At 42.6% G+C, this 27930-nt stretch overlaps 1 protein-coding gene across 1 annotated transcript; it reads right to left on the bottom strand.

Annotated features, from left to right (window-relative positions):
• Positions 1–447: 447 nt before the first annotated feature.
• Positions 448–27930, bottom strand: rras2 (RAS related 2). Its single transcript, XM_076110222.1, has 6 exons — positions 27263–27930; positions 6673–6760; positions 6327–6429; positions 4367–4475; positions 3274–3392; positions 448–2475 (listed from the first exon to the last, which is right to left on the bottom strand). Exons 1-6 carry the CDS (start codon positions 27362–27364, stop codon positions 2388–2390), a joined length of 609 nt encoding a protein of 202 aa, XP_075966337.1. The 5' UTR covers positions 27365–27930; the 3' UTR covers positions 448–2387.

The following is a 27930-nucleotide window of genomic DNA, read 5'->3' as shown; positions in this document are numbered from 1 at the left end:
AATGGTGTTAATCCCTTCAGTAGAGACGTGCAGATACTATGCCAAGGAGCACTGAAGCTGCTCCTGATGGGCCCTTACTTTATGTTGCATCTTTATGTCTCAATAACATTTCTGTGGTCAAAATAATCCCCTTGTTGTCAAATGCATGTATGTGTCTGTAATGTCAGGAATCCGACCACGTAAGTATTGTCTGTGTCTTTTGTAATATGTAATGTAATATTAATATTATATTGCCTCCCAAAAAGTAAATCTATACACACTAGATGGATGCCGTGGCAGCCAAATTCAACAATAGGCCAAAAGTATTTTGGGAATTCCAATAAATATGATCCCAAAACACAAAGAAAACAAATGAATAATAATGAAACCCACTGACACAAGGCTCAGTATGTAAGATGCAGGTCTGTGCAGCTTTTTAAATCTAAAATAAAGATTCTCTACCCCATCTGGCTCAATGACAGATTTTATTGTAGCACCAAAAGCTAGACACAGGGCAAAAGACATCGATATGGAAGAAAAAAAAACAGTATGATTTGGATGTATACTAGGATTTGGATTAAGATGGGAAGTAGGTATTTCAAATCTCAGTGATTATAATAATTCATCCATGTGATTTTAGGCTCGTATGTAAAGAGGAGAATCATTTCTAAGACCCTCTCCCACCTGACCTAGCATTTTACACTCTGAGCTGGTGGTAAACAACTCAAATATCAATATATTCTCCATTATTAAGCCACAAGAAGAAACAACATTCTTGGTCACATCTGGGTGAAGAATTTCGATTTTGTAAATTTGGGCCAACAGTCCTCCTCAGATTAAAATAATTAAATATCCCTCTTTACATATATACACAGCTATGCTGTGAATGTGTATTCACTTATAAACATATAAAAATACTTGTCAACTAGTTTGATAAGAAAATAATGTATAAAAGTAGAGTAGAAACATTTAATCAAGTTTGTTACTTCCATCATCTGATTTTCTTGTAGTTTATATTACAGGATGACAATATGAAAAACAAACTGCAGTACTTCATTTATAAGCCCAAACAGAAGTACAGAAGTGGGAAGGGAAGGCAGAACAGTGCTTCGTGTCTGTGGTGATGAGAGCTCCACAGGTGGCAGGTCCGGTTGAGTTCATGTCCCATTGGAGTAGAACCACTGTTTTACGATGCGCATCTCAACGCTTCCACTTGTCCTGGTTTTTCCAAGAGACCGATCATTGGGGGGGGGGGGGGGGAAGTAATGTAATAGAATAACTGAGGGACACAAAACAAATACATTGCCACTGTGTTATTGGAATGATATAACAGTTATTTGATCTAAATCGTAGACTAAATGTTTGACAGAGGAGAGTCATTACAATGGAATGATCTGAACTGAACTCTGAAAGCGTCTTGATTTGCAACAAATTGATTTGATGACATTACTTGTCAAGAGTTGAATATAGAGCATACAGTGTTTTGATCTGAAATCATGTTAGTTGTCAAAGATATACAATGTGCTACCAAGAAATGTATCTACTGCTTCTCAGAAATCTGATGTCCAATTTCGACTGAACCGCCACCTTCGAAGAAAGAAATTCAGACACATTTGCTACTTTCTGTACATTGAGGAGATGGCATTGGATAAGAAGGCTTCAATCTATAAGACTTTTGGAAATAAATCAAATACAGTAGACACTTCATAGTTGAGATGAAAGCCGAAACCACAGACAAAGAAGAAGAAGAATCCACTGCAAAATGCCAGAAAGTTCTATCATTGTAGCTTTAAGGGCTGTCTAGGCTTTATATACATTATATATATATATATAAAACCAAACTCAACCTCACACACTGTACTGTGGTGATTTAATAGATCATTAGAAGTACACTTTGAAAATCACAACAAATGTCACATATGTACAGTAGCAGATTAGCACATGGGAGTAAAAGGAGGATATGGCACGACATACACAAAGCTTCATAAGATAATCGCTCTGCTCTGGTTTAGACGCTGGAAACTAAAGAAACTCATTAACATTCTGGATATATAGTTTTCATTCAATCTCGGTAGCAAGTACAAATGTCACTACAAGGCAAGAGAAGTCCTTCAGAGTACAACACATTAATTTGTCAGGCTGATTCGGAAGGCAATGTTTAGTGTTGGGACTCTCTCGTGTGAATTAGATTACGGCTGAAGGTAGAGTGGTGTTCAAATTTGGCATTGTCAGTTGTCCATAGTGATGTCCTGGGGACAGCACTTCCTGGTCAAAGTATCTCAGAAAAGGCTGTCTGAAGTCATGCACGAGGAGAAGGCAGCGGTCAGTCATCCACTTAGGATGTGATGTTAGGCAGAGTGGGCGGGGTGGTACAGAGTAGCTGCATGAGTTACAGTGATAAGGCCGCCTCAGACGATCACACAATGGCAGCCGCTCTTGTCTTTCTCTTTTCTTGTAGGTTCTGGCGAGGGTGGACATTCCTGCTCTTGGAATTTCCTGGGAGTTGGGAGAGAGTAAAACTATCATGACACACTGGACTGTGTACATTTGTGATCTCTCTTTTTCTTTTGTTTGAAACACAAATGACAGAAACTGAGTTTCCAAACAAATTTAGAACGGTTTGTTCATTTCTCTGAGATTTCTGTCAGTGCCGTTTTATCTTTTAGCTTCATCTGACTGGTTCAAAGTGGCCGAGGCGCAAAAAGAATCACATCTTTACTTCTACCATTCAGAAGTAACATTTGAATCAAAAAGTGATGACATTTGTTGGAGTGTTTGCTCATGTTGCCAGGCGACTGTCAATCAAATCTGATCAAACCACACACACGGTCTTGATGAGGCAGATAAGCTGAGTCTTGTTAAGCTCTAAATAAATAATACCTTAAGTTGTTTGTTATTCAAAACTTGGTAAGTTATATTGTTGCTGATTTAGGCATTTTTTTTGTATATATTTTTGTATCGTTCATCAATCATTTATTGGGGGGGATCCCATGTCTTTATTGACTAGCTGACTGAGTAGAGAAGTGAAAAAGGAAAAATGCAACAAAGGTCCCTGGCTGGAAGTGAACCAGGTGGGTTGTGATTCATGGTCATCGACTTAATCCCTAGGCCACCAAGGCGCCACCAGGCCACCCCGAGTCATTAATATTTAATGAAACAATGTAGTAAACCTTCACTGTATTCTGCATTATTAACAGCTATTACAGGAGTGCCCGAATGTCCATCTTTCTTGCCTTTGCAAATGTGAGTCACTGAAAGGACAAAATGTAAAAGTTGCATTTATAAATCACCTACCTGATTACTCTAACCAGCTCGTGGAAAGCCTGGTCTACGTTCATACGAATTTTGGCTGAAGCCTCCATATATGTGACCTTCAGTTGTCTGGCCAGCTGCTGGCCCTCTTCCTGGGTTACCTGAGGCAAGAGGAAGGAGAGAATAATGATGGGCTGAAACCTGAATGTAGTGTTAACTTCTGTAGCGATGAAGCAGTTAAGTAAAGTTGCAACAAATGTCATATTAATGTAAAATGTGAGCTCGTTAGATGGCATGCTCTGTTTGTGCACATACACGTCTGTGATGTAATACTACATATAAATAGTGGCTGAACTGCATCCTATGACTTTGTGAGGTGTTATCGTTGAAAAGGGACAATTCACCTCAAAATCAAAAATACATATGTTTCCTCCTACCTGTAGAAGCTTCTTCGCTCTGCTAAAAATGTATTCATGGAAGTATTAAGTATTTACATCGACACCCAAATTTCACTTTAATTTCCGACCTGACCAGGCTTTCTCCTGAGCCTTCACAATATTATCCACGTTTTCTTTTTTCTCCCAATACCAAAATCCCTCTCAATTCATAGAGTACTCTGGGACAACATTGTTAAGAAATTAAGCATTTTTTATTACCATTATCTATCATGTTGTCCTATTTAATGTTTTTAGCATCTACACGTCTCTTGTAGAAGAATAGAATAATTCCATTAGGCTTGAAATGCTAAATGTTGATTTCAGTGAATAAAACCCATTGACAGTACTTAGCTATGTGTGCCTGTAAGGCTCGTTTTCACCATAAGGGGGTGGTGTGGATTCACTGCAGGAAGTGATGAGCGACTGCATGCCAACAGGCAGAAAATTCATCATTTCATCACACTCCCTTTTCTCTCCATCCATCCTCCCCTCCTGACACCACCATTTCTACAGAATCACTTTTATTCTTTTGCTCACATCCTGCTGTATCTTGGCAGCGAGCTGCAGCGGCAACGCTTGCTTCCACTTTCAAATATGCAAATGTCAATCCTCCAGTCGATATCATCTCTTCAGATGATCAAACAGGGTGAATGTTTGTCAGTCAGTGGGTTCATATCTCTGCAATCTGCTGGACTTACTTGTCTCTGTAGTTCCAGATCTGCTTTGTTTCCTACAAGGATCATAGGGAATTCATCTCTGTCTTTCACTCGGAGGATTTGTCTTTGGAATTTGTAGATTTCTTCAAAGCTGTAAAACATATTACCTGGTGTTATGTGGTGGTTTCTACACAAACAGGTTATATAATGGTTTTGAATGGGTAGATGCATACATTCATCTCAAAATGCCCATGTGCCCGACATCGCAATGTAGCTGAATGACCCACACACGCACACAAACACAGAAGTTGGGGTCGCTGCCGCTGTGGATCAGACTGAAGGGTTGAACGTGTCAGCAAATAGAAAAAAAAAAAAGTCAGCCACACTGTTACAGAACATAAAATGTGTTTGTTTGAGGTTGGCTCTGTGCACTGAACTGACCGCGGTCCCACTATAACATAAAGGCCATGAGCAAATAAAAATGTCAATCTGGGGGGGGGGGGGTGCAGAATGCAGCCACAAACCCAGGATGGCATTCCAGCCACGGGCCCGCAGACAGCTTGGTGAGCACATAGTAAATCTGGAAAAGACTTGACTAGTATAAATGGAGGAAGGAAAGACCGTTTACTACATAAACATTGGGAGGGGGTTGTGAGTTGGGGGCAGGGGAATGCAGCCCACTGCACTGCTGGGCAGGGACACAAAGACAGGAAGGATGGGCTGTAACTGAAGAATATTATATGTGTAATAAAACAAGGTGGCTTAAGCCCCAAAACATCAGATTGCAGTAAAATCACTCAAATATATTTAATCGTCTAATTTTCAAGATTTCTATGAAATTAACTCTGATTCTTTGATGCTATTATTGGCCTGCGTTTCTCCTGCAAAAGACAATTAATGTATTTACATTCAGTTATCATCTTTCTATGTAGAAGTTTATATTGGTAGTGGCGGAGTCCGCCATTGCTTGCTGATAATCCAGCGCAGTTTTTAATCTCGATTTTATTTTGATGACAGTCTCACTGTTTACTCTTCACTGTCTTCAGTTTAGTAAAACACGTTTGCTTGATTGTTGCTGTAAACAGGTGCACCAGCGGCTTTTCTGTTGCATTTCTGACAAAGACGCGCAGCTCGAAGAGTGTTTGCTATAGTATTAAATCACACCTGCCATATCACAGTTAACACAGGTGTTACCAGGACAGAAATATTAAAGATTACAATCTATGATCATGAAGATTTTAGCTTTAATTTTGGGAGAAAAATCATCATCACCGTTTGACAGTATTATATACTGTATATTCCGCATTGGCTTGGTCCTCCTCTTTATGGAAGCTAAATTATGTTTACATTAAATGAAAGATAACCCAAGACTGCTTTACAGTACGATTGCATCATTACTTCAAGATATGTGGAAAAATTCTAGATATATTGTGCATCTTTATATAAACATTTCCCCAAAATTCAACCTGACATATTTGGCGTCTTTGAGGTCTTAACTAAAGTCTAAAATAAAGTTTGAACAATTTTCGAGCTGCACAGCATGCCTCTTACTCACCAGTGGGTCAGTGGGGTTTAAGCATTTAAAAAGTCTGTTAATGCTTAACACAAGCTACAATAAAGTCTGCATTATGAAGATTTCAAAAGTTGTATATGTAAGATATCTCTATACCAGCCCACATGCTATTGTGGAAAATGGTGCATGGGCTTCAAAGAGTAAGCTAAGGTACACGGAAAAAGTGAATTCAAGAGAACAGGGCGAGGGAGGAATGTTAAGAACAAAAGAAAACAACAAGAACAACAGCAAAGGGGGTCCGGAAGTACGAGCGGCAACAAGTGAGAGTATCGGTTCAAGATTTATGGTTTTGGTAGAGCGAGAGGCAGAGGAGTAAAAGACAGTGTGTAGCTGTGAACAGAGATGGGCAAACAGAAAGAAAGAGAGAGCGAAAGACAGAGAAGTGCACTTGTAGCTGTGAGTTTGCACATGAAGAGATCTGTCACTCACCTTCCTCTGTCAGTGACTGAGAAGACGAGCAGGAAGCCCTCCCCTGTCCTCATGTATTGTTCTCTCATGGCTCCAAACTCTTCCTGTCCAGCCGTGTCGAGGACTAGAGAGAGAGAGCGTACACACACACACACACACACACACACACACACACACACACACACACACACAATCACAAATCACTAACAAAGAATAACGTTCAGCAAAATAGACTTTTGCCATCAATTCCTCAAGTACAATGTGTTAGAAACATACAAATAGACTGCATGTGCAGTCTTTATGTGTGTGTGTGTGTGTGTGTGTGTGTATTTATTCTCGTCATGTTTGTTCAGCCAAGTGCACTTACTGTCGAGCCTGGCCGCCCTTTCGTCAATCACACACTGCTTGGTATAAGAGTCTTCAATTGTGGGGTCATAGTCGGTGACAAAGTACGACTGCAGGAGACAAAGAAGAGGACAAAAGTATAAGAATGTGTGTGGAGTCGATACATTATGTCAGATTGACACACAAGCTCATGGCCAATCACATGCCAACGGTAGACAGTATTCACTATATACGGCTCTTTGCAGGGAGTGTGCAAGAAAGCAACATGCTTTACTGTTCTATACCGACAGGAAATGAAGCAATACTGGCACCGTGCAAAAGGCAAGCCAACTGCGACTTTCGAGTAACACGAACAATTATACTTAAAGAGACAACAAGAATTTTGGGAGGGGGGTTTGGGAGGTGTTCCTGGAGCTGTTTCACCACCATCCACAATTCATTGTTTGCAGCTGTGAGCAGCTCTTCCATTTGAATGTGTGCATTGCATGGTAGGAGAATATTGTCCACCGCCTGCTGAGTACAATGTATTTTGTCACCAGCGTCAACACACTGCACTGAAATATTGCCTAGAGTGAGTATGTACCATGGATTTGGGAAACAGATACAGTGACTTAAAAATCAGCTGGCTTCATAATGAATGGATATGAGAACGAGCTCTGTCCTTGTGTTTTTGGTGACAACAGCACCGCCGTAATGACCTCTACCTTTACAACCACACTGCAGACAGGAGGTAAGCACACTGTCTGTAGACACTTGCACAAAGCAAATGTCATGTAAATATTTCCTCACACAACAACCAGTGCTTAGGCTGCGACAGCAGGCTGGCTTTCGTGCTAATAAGACATTTACAAGACGTTTCTTCAGTTGTCCGACCACTCACTCCTGAAGGCTTTGATTCTTTCATTCTGGGGCCAATATCTGGTCTCCTAGTAACCTAAACTGGAAGGGTGGGGCCAGGGGCCAGGGGCCAGGGAGCCGGGCGGAGGAGGAGTCATGCATTTTTTACATTTTTCCCCATGTTTTGTAGTTCTAGCTCTGCTCGGGGACTAGTTAAGTGGGGACAGCTGAGGGGAGAGCTCGGGGAATGTCAAACCAACACCCTAAAACACAGAACGATCACCAGTACAGAAAATCCAGACAAGACCTCCTGTCGACCCAACAACAAGCCAAATTAAACTTTCACACCAGTCGTATACTGTCTATTTGCCGTTATTGGGCAGCCAGGGACATAAGAGAGAGCACGCGTTGTACTTAATGTCACATCTCATCCGACTCTTTCAGTAACATATTAAAAGCCGATACAGATCAGGGGAAAAAACAAGCAGGTAAATGACATCCTTAATTATAATTGGAGCCTGACTGATAAATCTGGATGACCAATACAATCAGCGGATTTTAGCTTATGATGGAGACATCATCAGTATGGACATACAATGTTGGCTGATAAGTAATATAGAGCAGAAACACCGTAAATATATTCGAGGTCATTTCATAACGCCGTCGCCATTTACGGCTGCAAGTGTTGATTACTGTCCTTATTGATTAATGCAACCGATCAGCCCCAGGTGATGGGTTGAAATTGTTTGCTTTATTTGACCAACAGTCCAAAATCTAAAACTATTTCCTGTCATGTATGGCAAAGAAAATCATCAAATCCTAACATTTGAGAAGGTGGAACCAGGAAAACTTTTGCTGAAAAGCTGCTAAGCACAGAGTAATAAAGTAATTGACTAATAAACTGGTGCAGCTTTATCACCATTACATACCGTCTTCCAGAGGGCACTGACAAATCCTGCTCAGTACATACTATATCTTGGTCCAAATAACAACATTTATAAGATAGAAAATGTTGATGTTTGTTTATGTCATTAGCTGATATATTGACATCAGATCTTTTAATCTCTCAAATATAAATATCAGCCATAGCCTCAAGCTCTGATTGTGTGAATGTGAATGTTTGTGAATCCAACTTATTGCGTCTTGTACACAAACACTTTCTTCTCATCCTGCAACAACAGGGAGCTGCAGGTACTCTCTCCCTCTCACACTCTCCTGTCCCTCTGCAGCCTGCTGACCTGTGTCACATCCACTCACCACTGTTCAATAACTCAGCAGTATTACTGTGTGTCCTAGAACAAGCTTCACTGCACTGCCAGTGTGCCTTCAGACGACCAGACAGACACAAAAAGAGAGCGAGAGAGAGAGAGAGAAAAGAAAGGGCTGCTTGCGTTTCTCGTCCCTCCCACCACCAGTACCACCACTCTCCCAGCCGTTGCTTCAGCACGTGACCTCGGCTTCCCGTCAACCTCTTATTCCTATTCTGTCAACCTCGGGCAGCCGCATTGGGCGCCGCACTCCTCCGGCTATTCCTCCCCTCCCTCCGCATGCATGGGTGGTGTAGCTGCCTCGCGCTCTGTTCTGGCTGAGCTAATTCTCTCAGAGCCGTTTCCCGTGATAGATGAGGCTGTTCTGCAGTGCCAGCAGCACCAGAGCCAGCACTAACAGGGCAATGGGCTGGGTGAGGGAGTGCAACATGACGCAGGAGGACTACCAATAACTACGTGACATAAGCCAGCCTGAGTCATGTCCAGTAATATATAATTAGTCCATGACTTCATCTGATATAACAGAATGAATCAGGCTGTATGAGTCGAGTAGAGCTGCCCCAAGTTCTTGGGGAGCAGTTACACCCACAAGTTACTACTGGATCCACAACCTGCCACTCGGGCCGGGTATCAGACCTCTGTACTGATTGGATATTTTCAGATTGAAGTCATAACATTGCCCGTTTTATACGATTGTATTGTGGCAAAGTTGTTGTGCAGCTGCTTTTGTTACGACAACATTGAGTTGTCACGTGCTGTTACATGTAACGAAACAAAGTTGTTGGTAAATGTTTATACTCTCAATGTACTGCAACTATTGATTCTTTTCATTAGAAATTCATCTGCCTTTTTGTGTATTTTTACAATTAATAGTTACATTGTTTGGTCTATAAAATGTCCCAAAACTTGCATAAAAAAACCCCACAGTTTTGTACAGCCCAATGCGCCGCCTTCAACTGTCTTGTTTTGTTCGACCAAAAGAAGTGTTTACAATGGAAAAACTGAAAATCCTCACATTTGAGAAGCTGAATCCAGACAGGTTTGATATTTTTGGTTGAAAAATGACTGAAACATGATTCAATTAATCAGTTTTTTGTCAATCGATTAAAAATCTCTCGTTATTCTATTCACTAATTTGGTACTAATGCCGCAGTTCCAGTATCGTATTGACATAATAAAGGAACAATCTCAGATGCTATGCAACATATTTACAGGAGAAGCAGGGACGGCAGTGTACAGGTACTGAGGGGCAGACGGATTCCTAGACAGATTTCCATGAAAACATTGGACAGCTGTCATAAGGAGACAGCTGACACTCACAATGGGGTCAACAGATCAGCTCTTAAAGTGTGAGTGTAGTTTACACACACACACACACGGTCCAACACACACAGATGGTCCACAGTGGCCTGTGTGCACTAGATCTTAAAAGATTCACGACTAAAAGCCCTCTTCTCATATAAATTATCTAAGTGCACTCAGCACAAGTTGAGGCATTGACAGCAGAAGTGTCCTGCAGCAACTTTGCAGAGCTGAGGTGAATTAGTGTTTAAACAGAGCCAACAACAGCTAGAAACAAAACTCAAGCTCTCCGGCAATCATTATGAGTGAGCTGTAAATCCAGGATAACCAACATCCTTGGATTTTTCTCCTCTGCTAAAAGAAAATTGTTGGATAAGCGCACTGTACAAAGCAGCACAATTGGTGGATTAAGAGAACAGAGTAAAACAGAGAGAGAGACAAATCCAAAAGCGTGCAGAATCAAGCTGCAGCACAGTTTAGATGTCGGTGGCAAGGTGGGTCAGGCCACACTCAGCCCCGGTCAGCTCACCAGGAAGGAAACTCCACCTCTGCAGCAGGCAGCTGGCCCAGCCGAGCCTTAGGGTGGTGGTGATGTCACAGACGACATGTTCCCCTGCCCTGCCTACCTACCGGAGTCCAAACCTGTCACTCAGTTCCCCTCCAGCATTCCAGCCATAGATCTCAGCCCTCCGCCCACACACAGCACATGCACGCTCGCACCACGAAAACATTAGCGGCCTGTTTTCAGCATGGAGACGGGGAGACGGGGCCGGTGGATGAGTCTCAGCTGCAGCAAAGCCTTTTGTGCCGGCCTGTTTTCTCTCTGGACGCTTTGTGAAAAAACAGATGGAGTGAGATTACCCCCCCAAAGAAGAGTGTCAAAGAAGAGTGTCAAAGAAAGAGTCGCGATAGTAGGGCTGCAACTAATGATTATTTTCATTATCGATTACCCTCTTGAGCATTAATTTAGACTAATCAGTTAAACATTTTGTCAATAAATAAAATAATGCTAAATGCCGATTACAGTCCAATTTGATGTCTTCAAACTGATCATTCCGTCCAAACGACAGTCCGGTTCCCAAACAACTTAAAATGACAATTATGTAATATAGAGGAAAGCAGCATATCATGTCATTTGAGAGGCTAGAAACATAAAATATTTCCCCTTTTTGCTTGAGAAAATGGCTTAAATGATTACACGCTTATCAAATTTGCTGTTGATAGACTTCCAGTGGATCGACTATATGACTGGTATGAAAAACAACCATCAGTGATGCTTTTAAAGATGACTAGAATTGGACAAATCTTTGCAGAAGAAACCACAAAGATAGCATCAAATCATTGTGTTTTTATTGTCTTTCAAACTGCCTCACTATTCAATGTCAAGTATCAAATGCTGTATGTGGTCCAGCCTGTAGTGTTTCATCATTTGAATATATTCATAGATTTATTTGAAACACCTTCTCAGGTTCCTTTTTAGGCTTTTCAGTCGAGACATAAAGCAATAAATCCTGTCTGACTGCCGGTTGCCAGCCTCAAGGAAAGCAAGAACGGGTGATACGTGTAGGCGTGTAATCAACATCATGCTTGCACTATGCACCCACTTCCTCTCCACACAAACAGCTTTACGAAAACTAAATATAGATCCCTTTCCATCTCTGTCTGTTATCCTACTTGTTTGGTTAGAGCCGCCTCTTTGACTGTTAACCAGTACAGCATAATTAACTATACAGAGCACGAAACCACAGATTCAGCACCAACGCAGACAGAAAAGGGATTTTTCTGAGCTTGTAGGAGTGATGTGCATCATTTTTTTTTAAATGATTAATTAACAAAAACACAATGCATCTAAAGAGATGAGGGAAAACCTGAAGGCGTACCTACTAGATTGTCATAATTAGAGGGAACGTTGAGCTAAAACAAATAGTCATCAACACGGCTCGGAGTTAATTACCTTCCGCATATGGCCTGATGACCAATGAGAATTCACAGACCTTGACTGGAAAATCATCAGCCGTAGTTACTCTTTAATTAAAAGGAAAATGTAGATTGAATGCCATTAAATTGTGATATTCTAGGAATAATTCTGTCAGCATCTGCAGATTTATAATATTCCCCAACCTCCTTATTCCCCACACCAACACAACACTGCCTACAACAACACCATATATATTATTTTATATAGAGCGATTTCTTCATTCAGAATTGTGGAAAAAACACAGATCTTATCTTATTTTGAGAAAATGCCGGCATCGAACATTACTCAACTTGAGTTCCCGATAACCCTAGGACGGAGCAATACAAACTGCTACACAGACTGAGCCATCAGAAGCTGGAGAGGAGCGGCCACTACAAAAGGCAAAGCTGTGTGTGTGTGCGTGTGGCGGGGGGGGGGGGGGGGGGGGGGGGTGACAGGTGAAACATGTTCAGTGGGCCACAGCCAAGTGCAGCAATTTCAATGAAGGACACTAACATCTGGTGCCTGCCAGGTCGCACTTCCAGCTAAACGGCAGCAGAACGTGACGGATCGTGACGATCCATTTCTGATCACACCACATCATTACAGGACAACTCATATTTTGTACATGCCAATAAATTCATCAAAGATTTATAGTGGCATAAATATTCATGCCTGTTTTTCTTTTCATGGTTTTCCTCTGAAGGTGAACTAATAAAATTAATTTAATTTTCTAGATACATATGCTTCTTTTGTACCTTTGCACTTTCAGGATAACTCTCAGTCCACTGAAGGCTATTGTAATCTGTGACTAGGTCCAACATTTCTTGATTACCTAAGCATCACAGCAAAGCAGTGGAGCATGGGGCATTGTTTAAGAACAGAGACATTTGGCTGGGGGCATCACTTTCTGTCCCCAAAACTAGCAGAGGTTTAACCTCGTGGGTTGCACACTGGGCAGCTGTCGGTAATCAAACAGCCACCAAGAGGGTTTAATGTTAAACAGATGGAAGTGAGGACCAATTGCTTTGCATTTCTACACCGTCCGTCCTCCTCCATCATCGCCGCTCTTCCCATGTTTCACAGGGTTTCACACAAGTGGCACAGGAATTTGTGTGAGGAGCATTGTTTTGTTGAGTACTTTAGAGTGCTTGAAGTTGAGAAATAGCGGAAAAAAATAAGACAGAATGAAAGGTTTGAAGGGGGAGGGAGACTGTAGGCAACACGGAGAGGGAGAGCAAGAGAAAAAGAGAGGGGGAGGGAAAGTGGGTGTGGGTGTGGAAACACCCACTTTTCCCATGAGCTCATACAAACCAGAAAGGTTACTGATTCAATACCTAATACACACGGAGAGAAAGAGAGCGCACAATGTGTCCACTGCCTTAAAGGGCCACCGGGGAGCGTTCTGTTAAAGCTGGCAAAGCTTTAAGACTGTACACATCGCTGCAGAGAATTACTTGAAAATAACTAAACATTTTAATTGACACTTTTAAAGTCTGCTGTAAAGCTGCATGATCGTATCGCATGTTCAACATCCACAGTGATAACACGTTGGCTGAATGTTCACAATAGAGAATGCAGTCTGGGTGTAGCACTGAGCCTTGGCTTGATGCCGAATTAAATGAGCCCATGCACATCACTCCTACAAGCTCTCTTCCTCCTGATGCGCAACAGATCAATAGCTTGTCCCTTAAATCATTCCCTTGTCCTTAAATGCCGGACGACCACCGATACTCTGCCCCGTCACACAAACCACTGGGCATAACTCTCACATCCATCCAGTGCTATGACCGCACAGGAAATGCAGACCCCGCCACTCTTAAGTGCACGGAACATTCAACTTTATTTATAAGAAACGGAAATGATGGTCAAAAATAAGGTCCAAGTTGTCAAAAAAAAATTAACAATCCTTTCAAAGAGTCTTGCCAATCAGGGAAGGCCAATAAACATTTCCCAACTAATCTACTGATTGTTTAGTTTCTAAAATATCATATAAAGCCAAGTGGTGACAAATGCTCACCATGATTGCCCAGAGCCCAAGTTTTTTTTTATCCTACCAGATATTCAGTTTACTGTCATATATGACAAAATCATTAGAGATACATTTTCTGTTAATTGGCTAATCGATTGATCAACTAATTGGATCAGCTGTAGTAAATGTCATTAATTAGATTTTGCAGCGCTACTCCCTGGTTTGACCCACTGTACTTACAGTGGCTTTGCATGCATAGAGTTTTTTTAATACAGTTAAAAGTGAGATATTGAAATTAATATTCCTGCCGTATTTACCATAAATTTTCACTTCCAAACATTAAGGGTTTGTAATTGGTTGTCATATTCCCTGATCCCTGTGGTTAAGTTGCAGATTGAAATGTCATTGTAACAGATAATAGTAATATCCAAACTACTTATATATCTATATACATTCACATCTATAAAATAGCATGGGCATTTTCATTCGTTCCTGTTAATCAAGCACAAACTCAGCTGGACCTGGACATACTGGCGTTTCACAATAAAAACAAGTTACATACAGTATGTGAACGGTCCAGCTAGCACTAAGTTGGGATCGCACTCATGCAGAGAATAAAGCGGAGGATAAATGTCCCACCAGTGAACCCCCTGCTCTCTTCTAACCTCTCTGACATTAAGACTTCAATCACCCTGCTAAATATCAATGTGTGCTGGACTCTGGACACGTTTGAACCCGCTCAAAGGCGCAGAATCAAAGAGGTGCCATTTAAAAGACCTTTTTCCACCCGATCACTTGGCTCAAAGCCGCCCGTTTGCCTTTTAGTGCTCACACTACAAACTATTTCTTTATCTCCGTTCCATAAGAACGCTTTGTTGAATTGTAAAAGGAGACCTGTGTAACTACTTTAAAAGCCCACAAACTGATTAAGCAGAACAACACAAAGAGGGAGAACTGTGTGAACCGGCCTTATTGTTCCAGCTGATCATGTGACAGCACTAATGTTCCCCTTCCCTGTATTAAGCCTACCCTAAGCCCCGCCATTGATGGGTTATCAATGCTATTTTCTCTACGGCCCTTCCTTGCTTTGCTGGGAGAGACAGAAAATAAAGACATATTTTGATAAGAGTTGCTCTCTAAAAAGACATGATGATTCCCACCTGACTGCATTTTGCTCTGGTGAATCCTCATCAATGCCTGCTTTTGTGGGAAGTGGTAAAACCTTGGCCCATGTGACGGTGTATCAAAATTGCCACAAAATTCAATGGAGTAGATGTTGAGGATAAATGAAGCAAGGCACTGACAGAACAGCGAGTAATGTGGCAGTGAATCTCCTGTAGTGAGGGAGCGAGGATTATAATATGAATCAAATACCCATCGTCACAGTGTTTGCATATGTTTTTGTTTCATTCTTCTTCCTCTGCTTGTCTTGCTGCAGAAGTAGAACTGCACATGCTCACATCAACAAAGCTTTACTGTGACGGCTCAGTGAGAGGACACCAGCTACTGCAGTGGCTGTGTGGACAGAGGAACTACTGTGTGACTTTCAAAAACCCATTCAAAGTCACTCAACGAAGTGTGGCTCACAGTCTGTAGTCCATGGTTTTCAGGAAAACCGTATGACCGACCGAGTAATGGGATACGGATCAGCGCTCAAAATGAAGAACTCTCCGAGGATCCAAAGATTTGGTTTACCAATTAAGATTATAGGAGATTAATAACCTGCATCCGGACAAATACTCAGAAATGACACATTACACCACAGCAAGTTATTACACTGCTACCTACTTTAAGATGATCACGTAGCTCCAAAACACCTCTAAAAACATTGAACTGTACAGCACCTGCAATGATGTATTCATCTTCCCCACCATCTCCCCTCTCTCCTCTGGTACAACTGCTGAGTGTGGATTTCTGCAGCAGTGTACTCTGCTGCAGACTATAATTCTTAGCGTGGAGTGATATTTCAAAAGGAAATGGGGCCACTAACTGGCATCATGTCAGACTGCCGTGTGCTATTAGGCCGGCAGATCCTACAACACAGGCAGCAGAAATGTTATTACTGGAGCAGGCAACTCCTCATAAACAACGCCTAATGGACACATCTTGATCCCTCTGGCGCTTCCTCCCTGCCTGCCCAGTCGCCATCATCACAAGTCAATTTTTTGGGGAAAGAAAATGATCACGATCAACGTCCAATGAAGGCAAATACAGATGGGGGAATATTTAAAGCTTAACCATATAATAAATGAATGAATGCAGATGCAGGACCGGTCAGTAAACTCTTTGATGAGTATGAAAATGGTGTTAATCATATGCGTTGGCCTTCAAAGTCACCAGATCTCAACACAATGGAGGTGAAGCTACATCGGAGGCTTATGCTGGCCCAACACCTGACTAGTTTTAAAAGGCCAGCTTGTCAACAAGGTACATGTCTTCTGTGTGCACAGGAGCCTGCGCTCTACATGCTTGAACTAGCATCTAGAGAGGCCTGGCTGTGAGTGGACAATGTTTTGGTTGGACATACCAAACGCACTTTTTAAGGCAGCTGTTGACCTGGTTTGCATTGGCGTGTGCCAATGTAAAAGTCTGCATCGGGCTTGCCGACACCAACTGGTGCTGAAAACTCAGTCACATTTGCTGCGTGAGTTAGATCTGTAGAACAGTCACACACAACAGCTGTGTCGCTGACTCAACCGGACTCAGATATTGCTAAACGTACTGTATCTACCGTATTTTCCGCACTATAAAGCGCACCGGATTATAAGGCGCACCTTCAATGAATGGCCTATTTTAGAACTGTTTTTATATATGGGGCGCACCGGATTATAAGGCGCATAGAATAGAAGCTACTACAGTCGAGTAGTAGCTTCTGGGCGAGTACGGGCATCCAACATGCCCGGCTCCCTCTCGTCATTATCCGAGTCAGTGTCGCTGCTATTGCCTGGCAGTTCAGTGATTATTCCTGCCTTCGTGAAAGCTCGGACCACAGTTGAGACTGATATATCAGCCCAGGCATCCACGATCCATTGGCAAATAGTGGCATAAGTCGCTCGGCGCTGTCTCCCCGTCTTGGTGAACGTGTGTTCGCCTTCTGTCATCCACTGCTCCCACGCAGCTCGCAGTCTAGCTTTGAACAGCCTGTTGACACCAATATCTAGCGGCTGGAGTTCTTTAGTTAATCCACCCGGAATGACGGCAAGCTCCGAATTAGTTTTCTTCACTTGTTTTTTGACACCATCGGTGATATGGGCGCTCGTGGAGTCGTAAATCAATAGGGACGGAGCTGTGTGGAAAAAGCCACCCGGTCTCTTGACGTTTGATCCATATATAAGGCGCTCCGGATTACAAGGCGCACTGTCGTTTTTTGAGAAAATGAAAGGCTTTTAAGTGCGCCTTATAGTGCGGAAAATGCGGTACTTGTGTACCTGATGCTTACCGACCACCCTCTCCGATTACGATCTGGTGTCTTATCAGTGGGACAGAGGCAGAAAGGAGGACACAAGTCACACTTGGCCATCCGTGCTTTTGGACAGTGCGTCGTGCTGTACCGTCACCTGTCGAGGGGCTGTCTCATTCCATTCCTCAGCTCCCCCCCTGACGGACAGCAGGTGCCCCGCAGGCCTCTGGACGGTGTCTGCATGAGACGTGCCAAATGTCCACCAGCTGCCTGGCAGGCAGCTCAGGGCCCGGCATCAGCGACAAGCACAGTCGTCTAAAAAGAACCATTCATAGCGTTCTATCGACTAAGCTGCATGAAAAATGTCTCTTCTGCATGTGGCACATTACGGGAGGCAGTACTGCTTAAAATAACAGCGTAGACAGTGTTTAAAAAGGGCTGCACTAATGACAAACACTATATATAATCAACAGTAGTAAAAGTAGTATGCTGATTAAATATAGACTTGTCACATGAAAAGGTGTACATGAATTTGGAATGCTAAATGTTAGAAGGTGGTGGGAGTGGGTTGCTAAAATAAGCAGCATGTCAGTTTCCCATGGACAGAGTTGTTGTTATACGACTCTGAGATGCGAGACCTGATACTGTGGCCAGTTATTCTGAAACAGACAGATCTGTGGATACAGAACAATAGCCAAAAAACAACACGGAGGAACCGACTGCCCTCTGTGTCTGTCTGACTATCTGAGGGGCAGTGACCGGAAAACAACAAGGGATATCACAGCTGGATATAGGACTTTTGTTTTACCTATCAGAGGGGAATGTTACAGGTAGTTAAGGTGTGCATAAACAATTGTTGTATTACTTATAGTGCTATAATAAAATATTTATTATGTGGTAAAATGCATGAAATTGAGCCTCAAAACGCAATTTGGTTGCACGTCATATTTAGCACATACTGTTTTTTCACGTTTATGTGATTGTTTGTTACATTTAGAATTGAAAAGCAGCAAGTGACAATATGTTCCAATCAGGCTCTCAAAGAGAAAGTTGTTTCTAGAAAACAGCAACTGAATCTTTTGTTTTCTTGACAATCTTTAAACAATGACAAACGAATAACTCAGCTAACAGCCACCACACATTGAATACGATCTGAAAATAAACTCAAATACAATCATACAGGAAGAAATCTTGACATACAAGCTTTTTGTCATCAATCTGAACTCCAACACAGTCCGATACAACTGGCCGCTGAGCAGTTCAGTGGGACAACGTGGGATTACATGCCTTGCTCAAGGGTCCTTCATCAGCAACAGTTAATCCATATACTGTTACTGTATACAAATGTCTATAACGTGCATCCATGGGGCTACCTGCAGGGTCCCCCAGTGTTTTCTATGTAAACAACATTAATGTATATAAAGGAAACGTTGCTTTGAGGTGAAATTTGAGACGGTCCGAGAAGACGCAACAGAAAGCGTCTCCGATCAAACAAGTCTGTCTCTATTGAAACATAATACTTTCTTATTTTTCTTCTTTGACAATATTTTCTGGCAAAGATCAATAGAAATCAAGTTCACGAGGGGCGGAAATGACTGCCAACCTCATCTTATTTCAAATCACTGTCATTCAGGCCCCACTGTTAATCCTCCATGTAGATCCCTGTGAGTCTCGCTGTAGCATGACAGGCCAATAAAAGGCTGTGAAAACATGCTTGATGCCATCTTAAAAACGCAAAGACACATGCTGCTGATTATTGTGTTAAAGTCTGCAGCCAGCTTGTATAAATCATTTTTGTACACAGGAAGTACTTTTTTTCGATCAACCCATGAAAAAGAGTCCGCAGGTAATTAGTACCATCTTCATTCTCCAACGCAGATGTCTAATCAGACTTAAGTTTTCTTTAGAATCTGCATATCACTGCAGTGTGACGCTCTCGGCTGTTTTATTAGTAATCATTCAGATACAGTCATCGCCTCCTTCCTGTTATCAGCCTAAGAGCGGAGAAGTGAGGTTGAGCAGTGTACCCAAACAACCATTCAAAATGGATTATTGTCCTACACGACACCAACGTTAAGACAATTCACGGAGATCTCACTAATTTGATAGGCTGCATTAGTGAATGTTGTGCAAAACAAAGCTACAACACAATGGATCCTTATCATCTGCATCCACTGGCAAGTTGGCTCACAGGCTACAGAATGCTTATTAGACAAGCAGTTCACACATGCTTTTAGTCTATGATAGATAGATAATAATTCTCTATTATTTTTGATAGTTCCTTACTCACCGACTTGTACATACATGCCCATTGCTACAGCATTCAACGGCATTATCTTCTTCGTGGCTGTTGCAGCAGAGAGAGGGACAGGAGTGGCTCAGATCATCATCTGATCTCAGATCTGTTATGTGGTGGGTGACATTCTGGGTCACACCTTCGCCTCCAGCTAACAACTTAGCTTCACAAGGCAGAGAAGATGCTTCAGAAAAGTGGTTTAGACTTGAGAGCATCCGATCACATACACACATGCGGCTTACATTTGTTTTTCTATCTCAACACCCTAAAAGACATTCTTTTGATAGAAGTGTTACAAATGATAACAGCTCACTTGAGCTTCCCTGATACGGTTCTCATGTGGAGCTCCTCGGTCGCATTCAAGGCTGCATACGAGTCAGTGTGTGAGTTAGTTAGCTGGATGGACATATTGTAATAAGCTCTGGGCGTCATATGTTCTGTCCTGCCAGATAACGAGCATGGTACGGCCACAAGTCAGTGACAAAGTTCTCCTTTTACTGATCAAGGAAATGATTGTGTAATGTAACGTAATTCATTCGTCAAAAGAAATGGCACTACTAGTGAGAAGAGTTATTTTTGGAAAGCAAAACAGAGAACTTATTTATAACAAACACATATGACAACCGAGATACAGAAGAAGTCCACAGAATGAGGAAGCACACTCACAAAGAAGGTGAGTCTATTGTTTTTTCAGTACTGGTATGTGTGTGTGTGTGTGTGTGTGTGTGTGTGTGTGTGTGTGTGTGTGTGTGTGTGTGTGTGTGTGACTGTGGATCCAAGCCAACTTTAGTAAACATGTGCAAAGGCCACTAAAAGTCACACAAGAAACGGACATGAAGGAAAGGTGAAATGTTTGTGTGAAGCCATTTGTGAAACAGTAAATCTACTCCAAAATAAACCCGGAAAAAAAGAGCCCAATGTGATCAGAATCCTAACACATGAATTCACTGCCCAACGATGATGTTAATAGAGCTGAAACAAGTGGTTTCAATAAACACGGATATGATCCCTGCACACAATTTTCTCTTTTTAGAAGAAGTTAGTTCTTCTCATTGACAATGGATCCTCTCTACCGTTAGCATGACTATAAGACACTGGTACATATATACAAAATATACACTAATCCACTCGTGCCTCATGTAGTATTAACATCTTTATTGTATGCTAATGCTATTGCTGACGAAGAGCAGTCTCCCTCCCTGGATAGTCATTAGTTTCTCATTAGCTCGGAGCGAGAGGGATGACCCGCCAGTCTCCTGAGCTTTCCCAGATGGTTGGGAGTGTCTTTACAGATCCCCAACTTCCTTTGGCGTGAACATTCCTATGGTGTGCTGCACGGCATTTTGCCAGATTCAAGCAAATTACCTCAGCAATGGGATTGTATTCATCCATGTATTCAAACAAGCCAAAAATAATATAAAGCCTCACTAGAAGCCTTTGGTGCAGCAATGTTCTCTCTAACTGGACCTATCTGAATTTTAAGTGAATAGCCCAGCACTAGAGGAAAGGCCATGGGGTCATTACAATTAAAGGGGTTTATCTCCCCTGAGGCATGAATGTACATTTCACACAAGCCGGCCCATAACGTTATATGATATTGTGTGTAAGAGGATGGCCCTTTTGCCTGAGGGTGGTACAAGAGAAAAAAACCTACAGATATTCATACTGAAATGGTTTATCATGTGGGGAGCAAGAACGTGCTCGGTATATTTCATGGCAATCTGCACATTAGATTTAGATATTGGTTGTGCACACGTGTAAGTTTTGGGATGGTGGTCCGACAGCCACCAAAGTCTGAGAAAGAGCCTGATGCTTACCCAGCAATAAAAATCCTCCTGTAACGGAAGCTACTTGGTGTGCAAATCTATCCGTTTTAACTCTGGCAGTCACCAAAAACATTAGGATCCCTCCTCAGGGAACAACGAATAATCATGGAAAATTTCAAGTAAATGTGGCTGTACTTTGCTTTGGCAAAGTGTTGCACAAACAATATTGCCAGCTTCACACCATTCAACCATCCGTGAAAAGAAACAGGCTTACTAGTGCTGCTGTTATATGCCAACTTCCATACACACACAAATCCAACCATACAGTTGACTAACTAAGGAAAAATAATCTTGTAAAGGTTTATGTATGCTCAATAATCTATAACCTGTTACTTGAGCGCTACACAGGCACCAACCACAAGGCCTGCTGAATTAATAACCGACTGGTCACACAAAACCGTACATAGAAATATAATAAGCTATATCTGGCTAGAGTTTGACGTTCACTGAGGTCCAACAAGTAAAGACATATAATTAAGTATGTACACTTGCATGGCGAGAAAGGAAATGTTTTCTCATCACAGCAGAGTCATAGTCCTTACAAAACAGCACTGGGCTGCAAGATAAACTTGCAGTTGAGGTGGATTTTAATGGGTCAGTGCACATTATCCGACCCCGGCACATGTGATCGTGTTTTGGTATAAACAAGAGAACAAATGTGTCTATGATAGCCAAAGCTTTATAATTATTAAACAGTTTCTAGAACCCTTCGGAACCAGTTCTAGGCAGCCCTATTAAACATACATGTTTCTCTTCTCAATCCATACACAGCTTAAGTTGTTACATTAACTTTTCGTAAAGGAAACCAAAGAAGGGAATGCTATAAAATGACAAAAAAGCAGCACAAGAGTGACATGAGGGTAAAGGGTTGTGGTGGTGAGGGAGAAATAAGGCAGAGACGCACCGACTTTATGGCACTGTGCTCAAAAGCAGCTTCGATACTATATTGAATCTTAAAAGGAAATGGCAACTATTATCAAATGACTAAGAGTGTTTTTGCTTTCCGGCTATGATATACACACACTGGATCCTGAAGCATGCGGAACACAAGTCTTTTTCTTTCATTTTTGTGCATGCCGACATTGCCAACCGGATATATGATTCACAAGCAAAGGGACTGTGAAATCATTCACAAAAACAGTAGGTCTCAGGAAATAGTCACTGCCCGCAATTTATAGAAGTTTGCTGTTTTTTCCTCTAGCTGACATGGTGCTGAACGGTTTTTCTCCTGCATCTTTAAATATTGATATTTGTTGTTTACGTATTTGTTGTTTACATGTTATATATCTACATGTCATTTTTTTTTAACTTTCTGGTGAGAATTCATGTTGCGAAAACCAATGGAGGGCTTATTAGCTCTCAATCCTGCTCTGTGAGAAACCAACAGGTGACTCTGCTACAGAGCTAAACAAACAATGCACTCTCATCACCTGCCCTAACAGGCACAGCTGCAACCCCTACAGTAGAAAGGAGCTTTCTGTCCTATGGTTCAATCTTCCGTTACAAAGAAAAGATATTCCCTCCCTTAAAGGGGAGGAAGGAACGCTGGGCCAAATATAAATGGAACTGTTTGCACTCAGCTGTATGGCATGTGACATATCACTGAGCCAAACAGAAAGCAACAAAACCGCCTGTGTCCAAAAGTGGGTTAAGAGTATGCCGTGTGTGGTGTTACATGCATCTAAACTTCATCACAAACACACACACGCACAAAAGCGTCGCAGCAAACACTGCGTCTCACCACCTGTGGCTGTTTCTGAGAATGCTCACCACAGTCAACACTACCATTATTACCACACCTTGCCTCCACATGCCCAAGGGAAGCTGCGCCTCAAATCTATGTATATTCTGTTGAATTACTACCTAAGGCAACATTCCTTCTGAATGACCTCATATCTAAGTAATCAAAAAAGATGTGGGAGTAGGAGTATGAGAGAAAGATAGAGAGAGAGGTCACTTATGTGCTGTAAATACAGCTGAGGTCCACAAAAGAAAATCCTCAACTAATCTGTCTGGACTTGATCAGTCATGATTTTGTGCACCCGTGCATGCCCAGGGCCACCACCACACTAATATTAGCAAGCATGTGAGCAAGCAACGCCATGCTTTTTACCCAGTAGTCAGATCAAACAGCATCTCATTATAGAGCCGTTTCATTCCAGTAGCTTCTTTGGTTACTCTGTGTAAATTAAGTCTGTTTTTGAAGTGCCATTATTTCTGAGGTAAAAACAAACCTACACACACACACCCACACACACGCAGTCTTCACATGGCCAATGTGAGTCATGTTTTCCCTTACTTGGGACGCTTCCTCCCTTACAATCGTCACATTGAAACAACACACAGTGTTCCACAACTTAGGTCAGATGACTCGATGTTATGTCATCCCAATGCTATCTCAGCTTGAGTCAACTGCTTGGCATTAAGGTGGCCAGCAGCCACCCAGGGACCTGCCACTCTGTTAGTGCTGACATCATCTTCTATCGTCCGACTCCCTGAAATCTCTGCTTCGAGCACAGTAGTCGTCTTAGACTCCGCTCAGCACCCTCGTGACTACCGCTGGCTTTTCGAAGCTCAGCACTTCTGAGAAATGACTGAATGTGCCCACAGAATAGAGTATCAAAAACGGACAAAAGTTGGCACTGATCGATTCATAGTCTTGTTTACTTATTTGGTCACATATTTCTTGATGTAAATCAGAACTTTTTATGTGCAAAGTTTTTGTACGGCTGCTTTTGTTAAGACAGCTTTAGTGCTTAGTAGGAGAATAGTTTGGTATGTTTGATCATTTAAAAAATTGTTTTGATGTCAGTGCCAAAACTCAGGTTCTTAGTTCAGTTGTTGGCTCCAGTATTGAACATTTTCAAATGAAACATGATTGAAACATACTTCTTAAAATGGTTTCTCTCACACACACATTCCTGCGCACAAAAACGAATAACACATGATGCCACACAAAGACCCTGCTGGATATGTAAACTGTCAGAGCTCCTCTCTTATATGAAACCATACTTGGACAGTAGAAGTAGACTGTTTACAAAACTACCTCAAATAGCCTATTTTTACAAGCCCATTTACACTAGTAACTACTTACCTACTTGATTACAGGCCATCAAATGATACATTGTCTCACCAGCAGTCTTGTTCACAAGATTAAATTATTTTTTAAGTCATGAATTTGATGGAGACCGTATCCATCAGAAAGCAAATACTGTTTGTGGAAAAAGTGTTGCAACAGCGTTTCTCAGAAGTCATCGCAAACCAACCAGGAGTTTCAAAAAAAGGTTTGGGGGTTATGTAGAGACTTATGGCACGAGCGGTAGCACCGCTTCACTTAGATCAGTACACACAGCAGACATGGTCTTAATTGTAAAATGTGTTGTATTTTATAACAACTGTAATACAAGTAATTCTGCAATAATTCTTGTTCAACTACTTTATATTTTTGGCAAAATGCATGACATGGAATCTAATACTCTGTCAAGACTACCAATAACACACACACACACACACACACACACACACACACACACACACACACACACACACACACACACACACACACACACACACACACACACACACACACACACACACACACACACACACACACACACACACACACACACACACACACACAGCTCGGGTGATTCAGGAAGCAGGGCATATTTTTTCCATACAAAAGTAGAAGGTCCTAAGAGCTGTAGAGGGACTTCCTTTTGCCGAAGGGCCAAATTCCACATGGTGCATGACCGTTAACCCACTCAGACTGACTCAGACCCCCCACCTCCTCAACACTCAACATAGTTCTTGGGAAAGCCTCGACTTCACAATCAGCTGTCAGGTCTTTTCCCTTGGCGGGCGACTTCTAGAAACTTCTGACGAGGATGTGTGTTGCTTGTCAACATCTCAATCTCTCTCACTTTCACGGCATCCGATATGCCAGCCGGCGGCAAGAAAGGCACGAGAGGAAATCAACCATGGGTCACACCGAATACACAAAAGGGGATGTTTTAAACAAATGACGGTATACACTGGTACTTTTTACTGTTTACCTCCCAGATGAAATTTATTGCAAGAGCCCAATGCAGAGAGCTTGATGATATCTTACTGTGTTGAATTCACTCACCTGGCAGAAATAATGTGATTTAGGTCATTCAAGAGTGGGCTTTTGAGTTAGTTGAACATTTGTTGTGGATGTCCATTCATTTGGCGGGAGACTCCTTGGTGGAGGCTGTGGTTTTATTAGCATGTAAAACCATCTAAATACAATGATAAATCATACTCTGCTTGGTCTATATGTGTTACTTTAAGAACAGATATCAAGGATGATCTTGTGTGTGTGTGTGTGTGTGTGTGTGTGTGTTACATATTCAGCTACTTCAGGTCAGTAGGGTAAGGCAAAAATCTGTGCCACAGCAATCCGATCCCTTTTTACTTGGTATGCAGTTAATGAGCTTTTTGAACCCTCATTAGACCCAACTCCCCCCAACACCCACATACACACACATTTCACCCCCACTCTAAAACGTGTGCCAGCCCACTATTGTCTGACAGTGTGGAGACATGCAGCTGCCTGCAGTCTGGTCAGTAACACACTGACACGAGGGGGAAACACACAAGGCAGAGGGCAAAGTTTGTCATCTCTCTCATATAGCGTTGTGTGTGTGTGTGTGTGTGTGTGTGTGTGTGTGTGTGTGTGTGGGGGCTTTCCGGGGCTCTTGGTTAAATTACTGTTATGAAAGCCTGGAAGGTCAAAGCAAGGCAGGCTAAGTCTGCAGTGTGCTGGAATGCAAGCAGGGATGGAGGTAACTGTTTACATCTCTTATGTGTGACACAGATGAGTTTTGAAGTAGGCTGCCATTTAAAAAAAAGGATGATGGCATTGTCTCTCAGTGGGGGTGGAAGTGAAGATCTCTAAGAATATTTACATGAGTGTACTAGTTTGCCTTCAGCGACTGGAAGAGCTTCGAATGAGGTGAACCAGCAGCGTGCCTTGGTGAAAGTCTACTTCTGAACATAAAAGTTAATCATCTTTCAATGGACATTTTGTGCTGCTGTTGTTTATTCTACTGCCATTCAACTCTGACAGATGTTCTCTGTCTAGTTCACATGATTTCTAATGACATTTGGAACAGCTTGGTGGCTCTAAAAAAAAATTAATTTAGAAGCACTTTCTCTCTCTCTGAGGGCATCAGTACTCAAATGATATTCTTACAGGGACTAATGTGAGTTGGGTGCAACTTTTCTCTGCCCTCTGCCAGAGCTGTAACACTTCTACTCTAAACTCCCTCTGGCTCGGTAGGCCATTCATGACTAAATCTTAACATGGGCTCTAAATCCGCTGCTTTGCTTTGCAGCAAGTCAACGAAAACAGGGCAACTCGGGAGCTCCACAGACCCACTCTGCTTTCTCCTCTGACTAGCCGCTATGAACTGCAAAGTGGAAGTGGAGCTCTTACTGCAGAGTTAAAGTGACAGCCGTCCTTCCTCGTTTAAAATCACTAAATAAGCCTCGCCACCTCTCCCTAGCATCTTCTACAACCCGTCGGTGAATAGTTGGAGGCCTCAGTAAAGTAGCGAAGAAAGCAGACCCCGGTATCCGCTCACGGGGCTCCCGTGTCTGGGCTCCCGTGTCTGGGCTCCCGTGTCTGGCCTCTCCCCCCCCCCCCCCCCTACTGTTCTTTCGCCGTTGTTTTCGGCGAAGCAAATCACAGCCAGGGCTTCATGCAGGGAAAGGGTGCACGCTACTGACCTGAATAAACTGGATAGTCAGGGCTGATTTCCCGACACCTCCGCCTCCGACCACAACCAGCCGATACTTCTCCTGCACCGAGCCGTCCTTCCAGCCTGCCATCGGGGACACTTCGCTGCGCTCGCCGCCGCCGCCGCTGCCGGAACACCAGTGAGCAGCAAACACCCACTTTATTCCCCCCCTCTACAGTAAACTGAAGAGGCCCTGCAGTGTGAGAGACCGGAGCGTAGAAAGGAGCCCCAGATATGTGCTCCAAAAAAAATAAATAAAAAATGACTCGTCGACGTAGTCCGTTTAGTGCACGGATAGACGGAGAGAGATCTGCGGAGCTACGGGCGCCTGTCCCACACGCCTGACCGTGTTTCTGCCCAGACACTGCGATGTTCGCACTGTGGAGCCGATAGTAGGAGTGATCAACCAGACCAGTACTAATGTCTGGCGCTAGAGGCCCTTCTTACTTTCTACAGGCTGTGTGTGACTGCCTCAACACCCCACCTACAGTACACACACACACGCCGGCGGAACCCACCCTGCAGCCCTCCTGTCCTGTGACTAATAGCATACTCCCCTGCAGTCACATTCCTGTCCTCCAACACAGCCACACACGTAACAGCAATGCCCGTCCAGCCGACTGTAAGTGCAACCAATTACGGTGAAGTTGCCCTGCA

The sequence above is a fragment of the Anarhichas minor genome, unplaced genomic scaffold (assembly GCF_050575085.1).
Source record: "Anarhichas minor isolate MPS153535 unplaced genomic scaffold, ASM5057508v1 ptg000042l, whole genome shotgun sequence".
Classification (NCBI taxonomy): Eukaryota; Metazoa; Chordata; class Actinopteri; order Perciformes; family Anarhichadidae; genus Anarhichas; species Anarhichas minor.
This window is presented reverse-complemented; position numbering and strand designations above follow the sequence as displayed.

Bases quoted from the DNA above. Each gene is read 5' to 3' on its own strand.
- rras2 (XM_076110222.1), bottom strand. From the start codon at position 27,364: ATGGCAGGCTGGAAGGACGGCTCGGTGCAGGAGAAGTATCGGCTGGTT. The intron at 3,393-4,366 runs GTAAGTCCAGCA...CTCTTGCCTCAG, and splicing joins ATCTGGAACTACAGAGACAA to GTAACCCAGGAAGAGGGCCA. The intron at 2,476-3,273 runs GTAGGTGATTTA...CCCAACTCCCAG, and splicing joins GAGCTGGTTAGAGTAATCAG to GAAATTCCAAGAGCAGGAAT.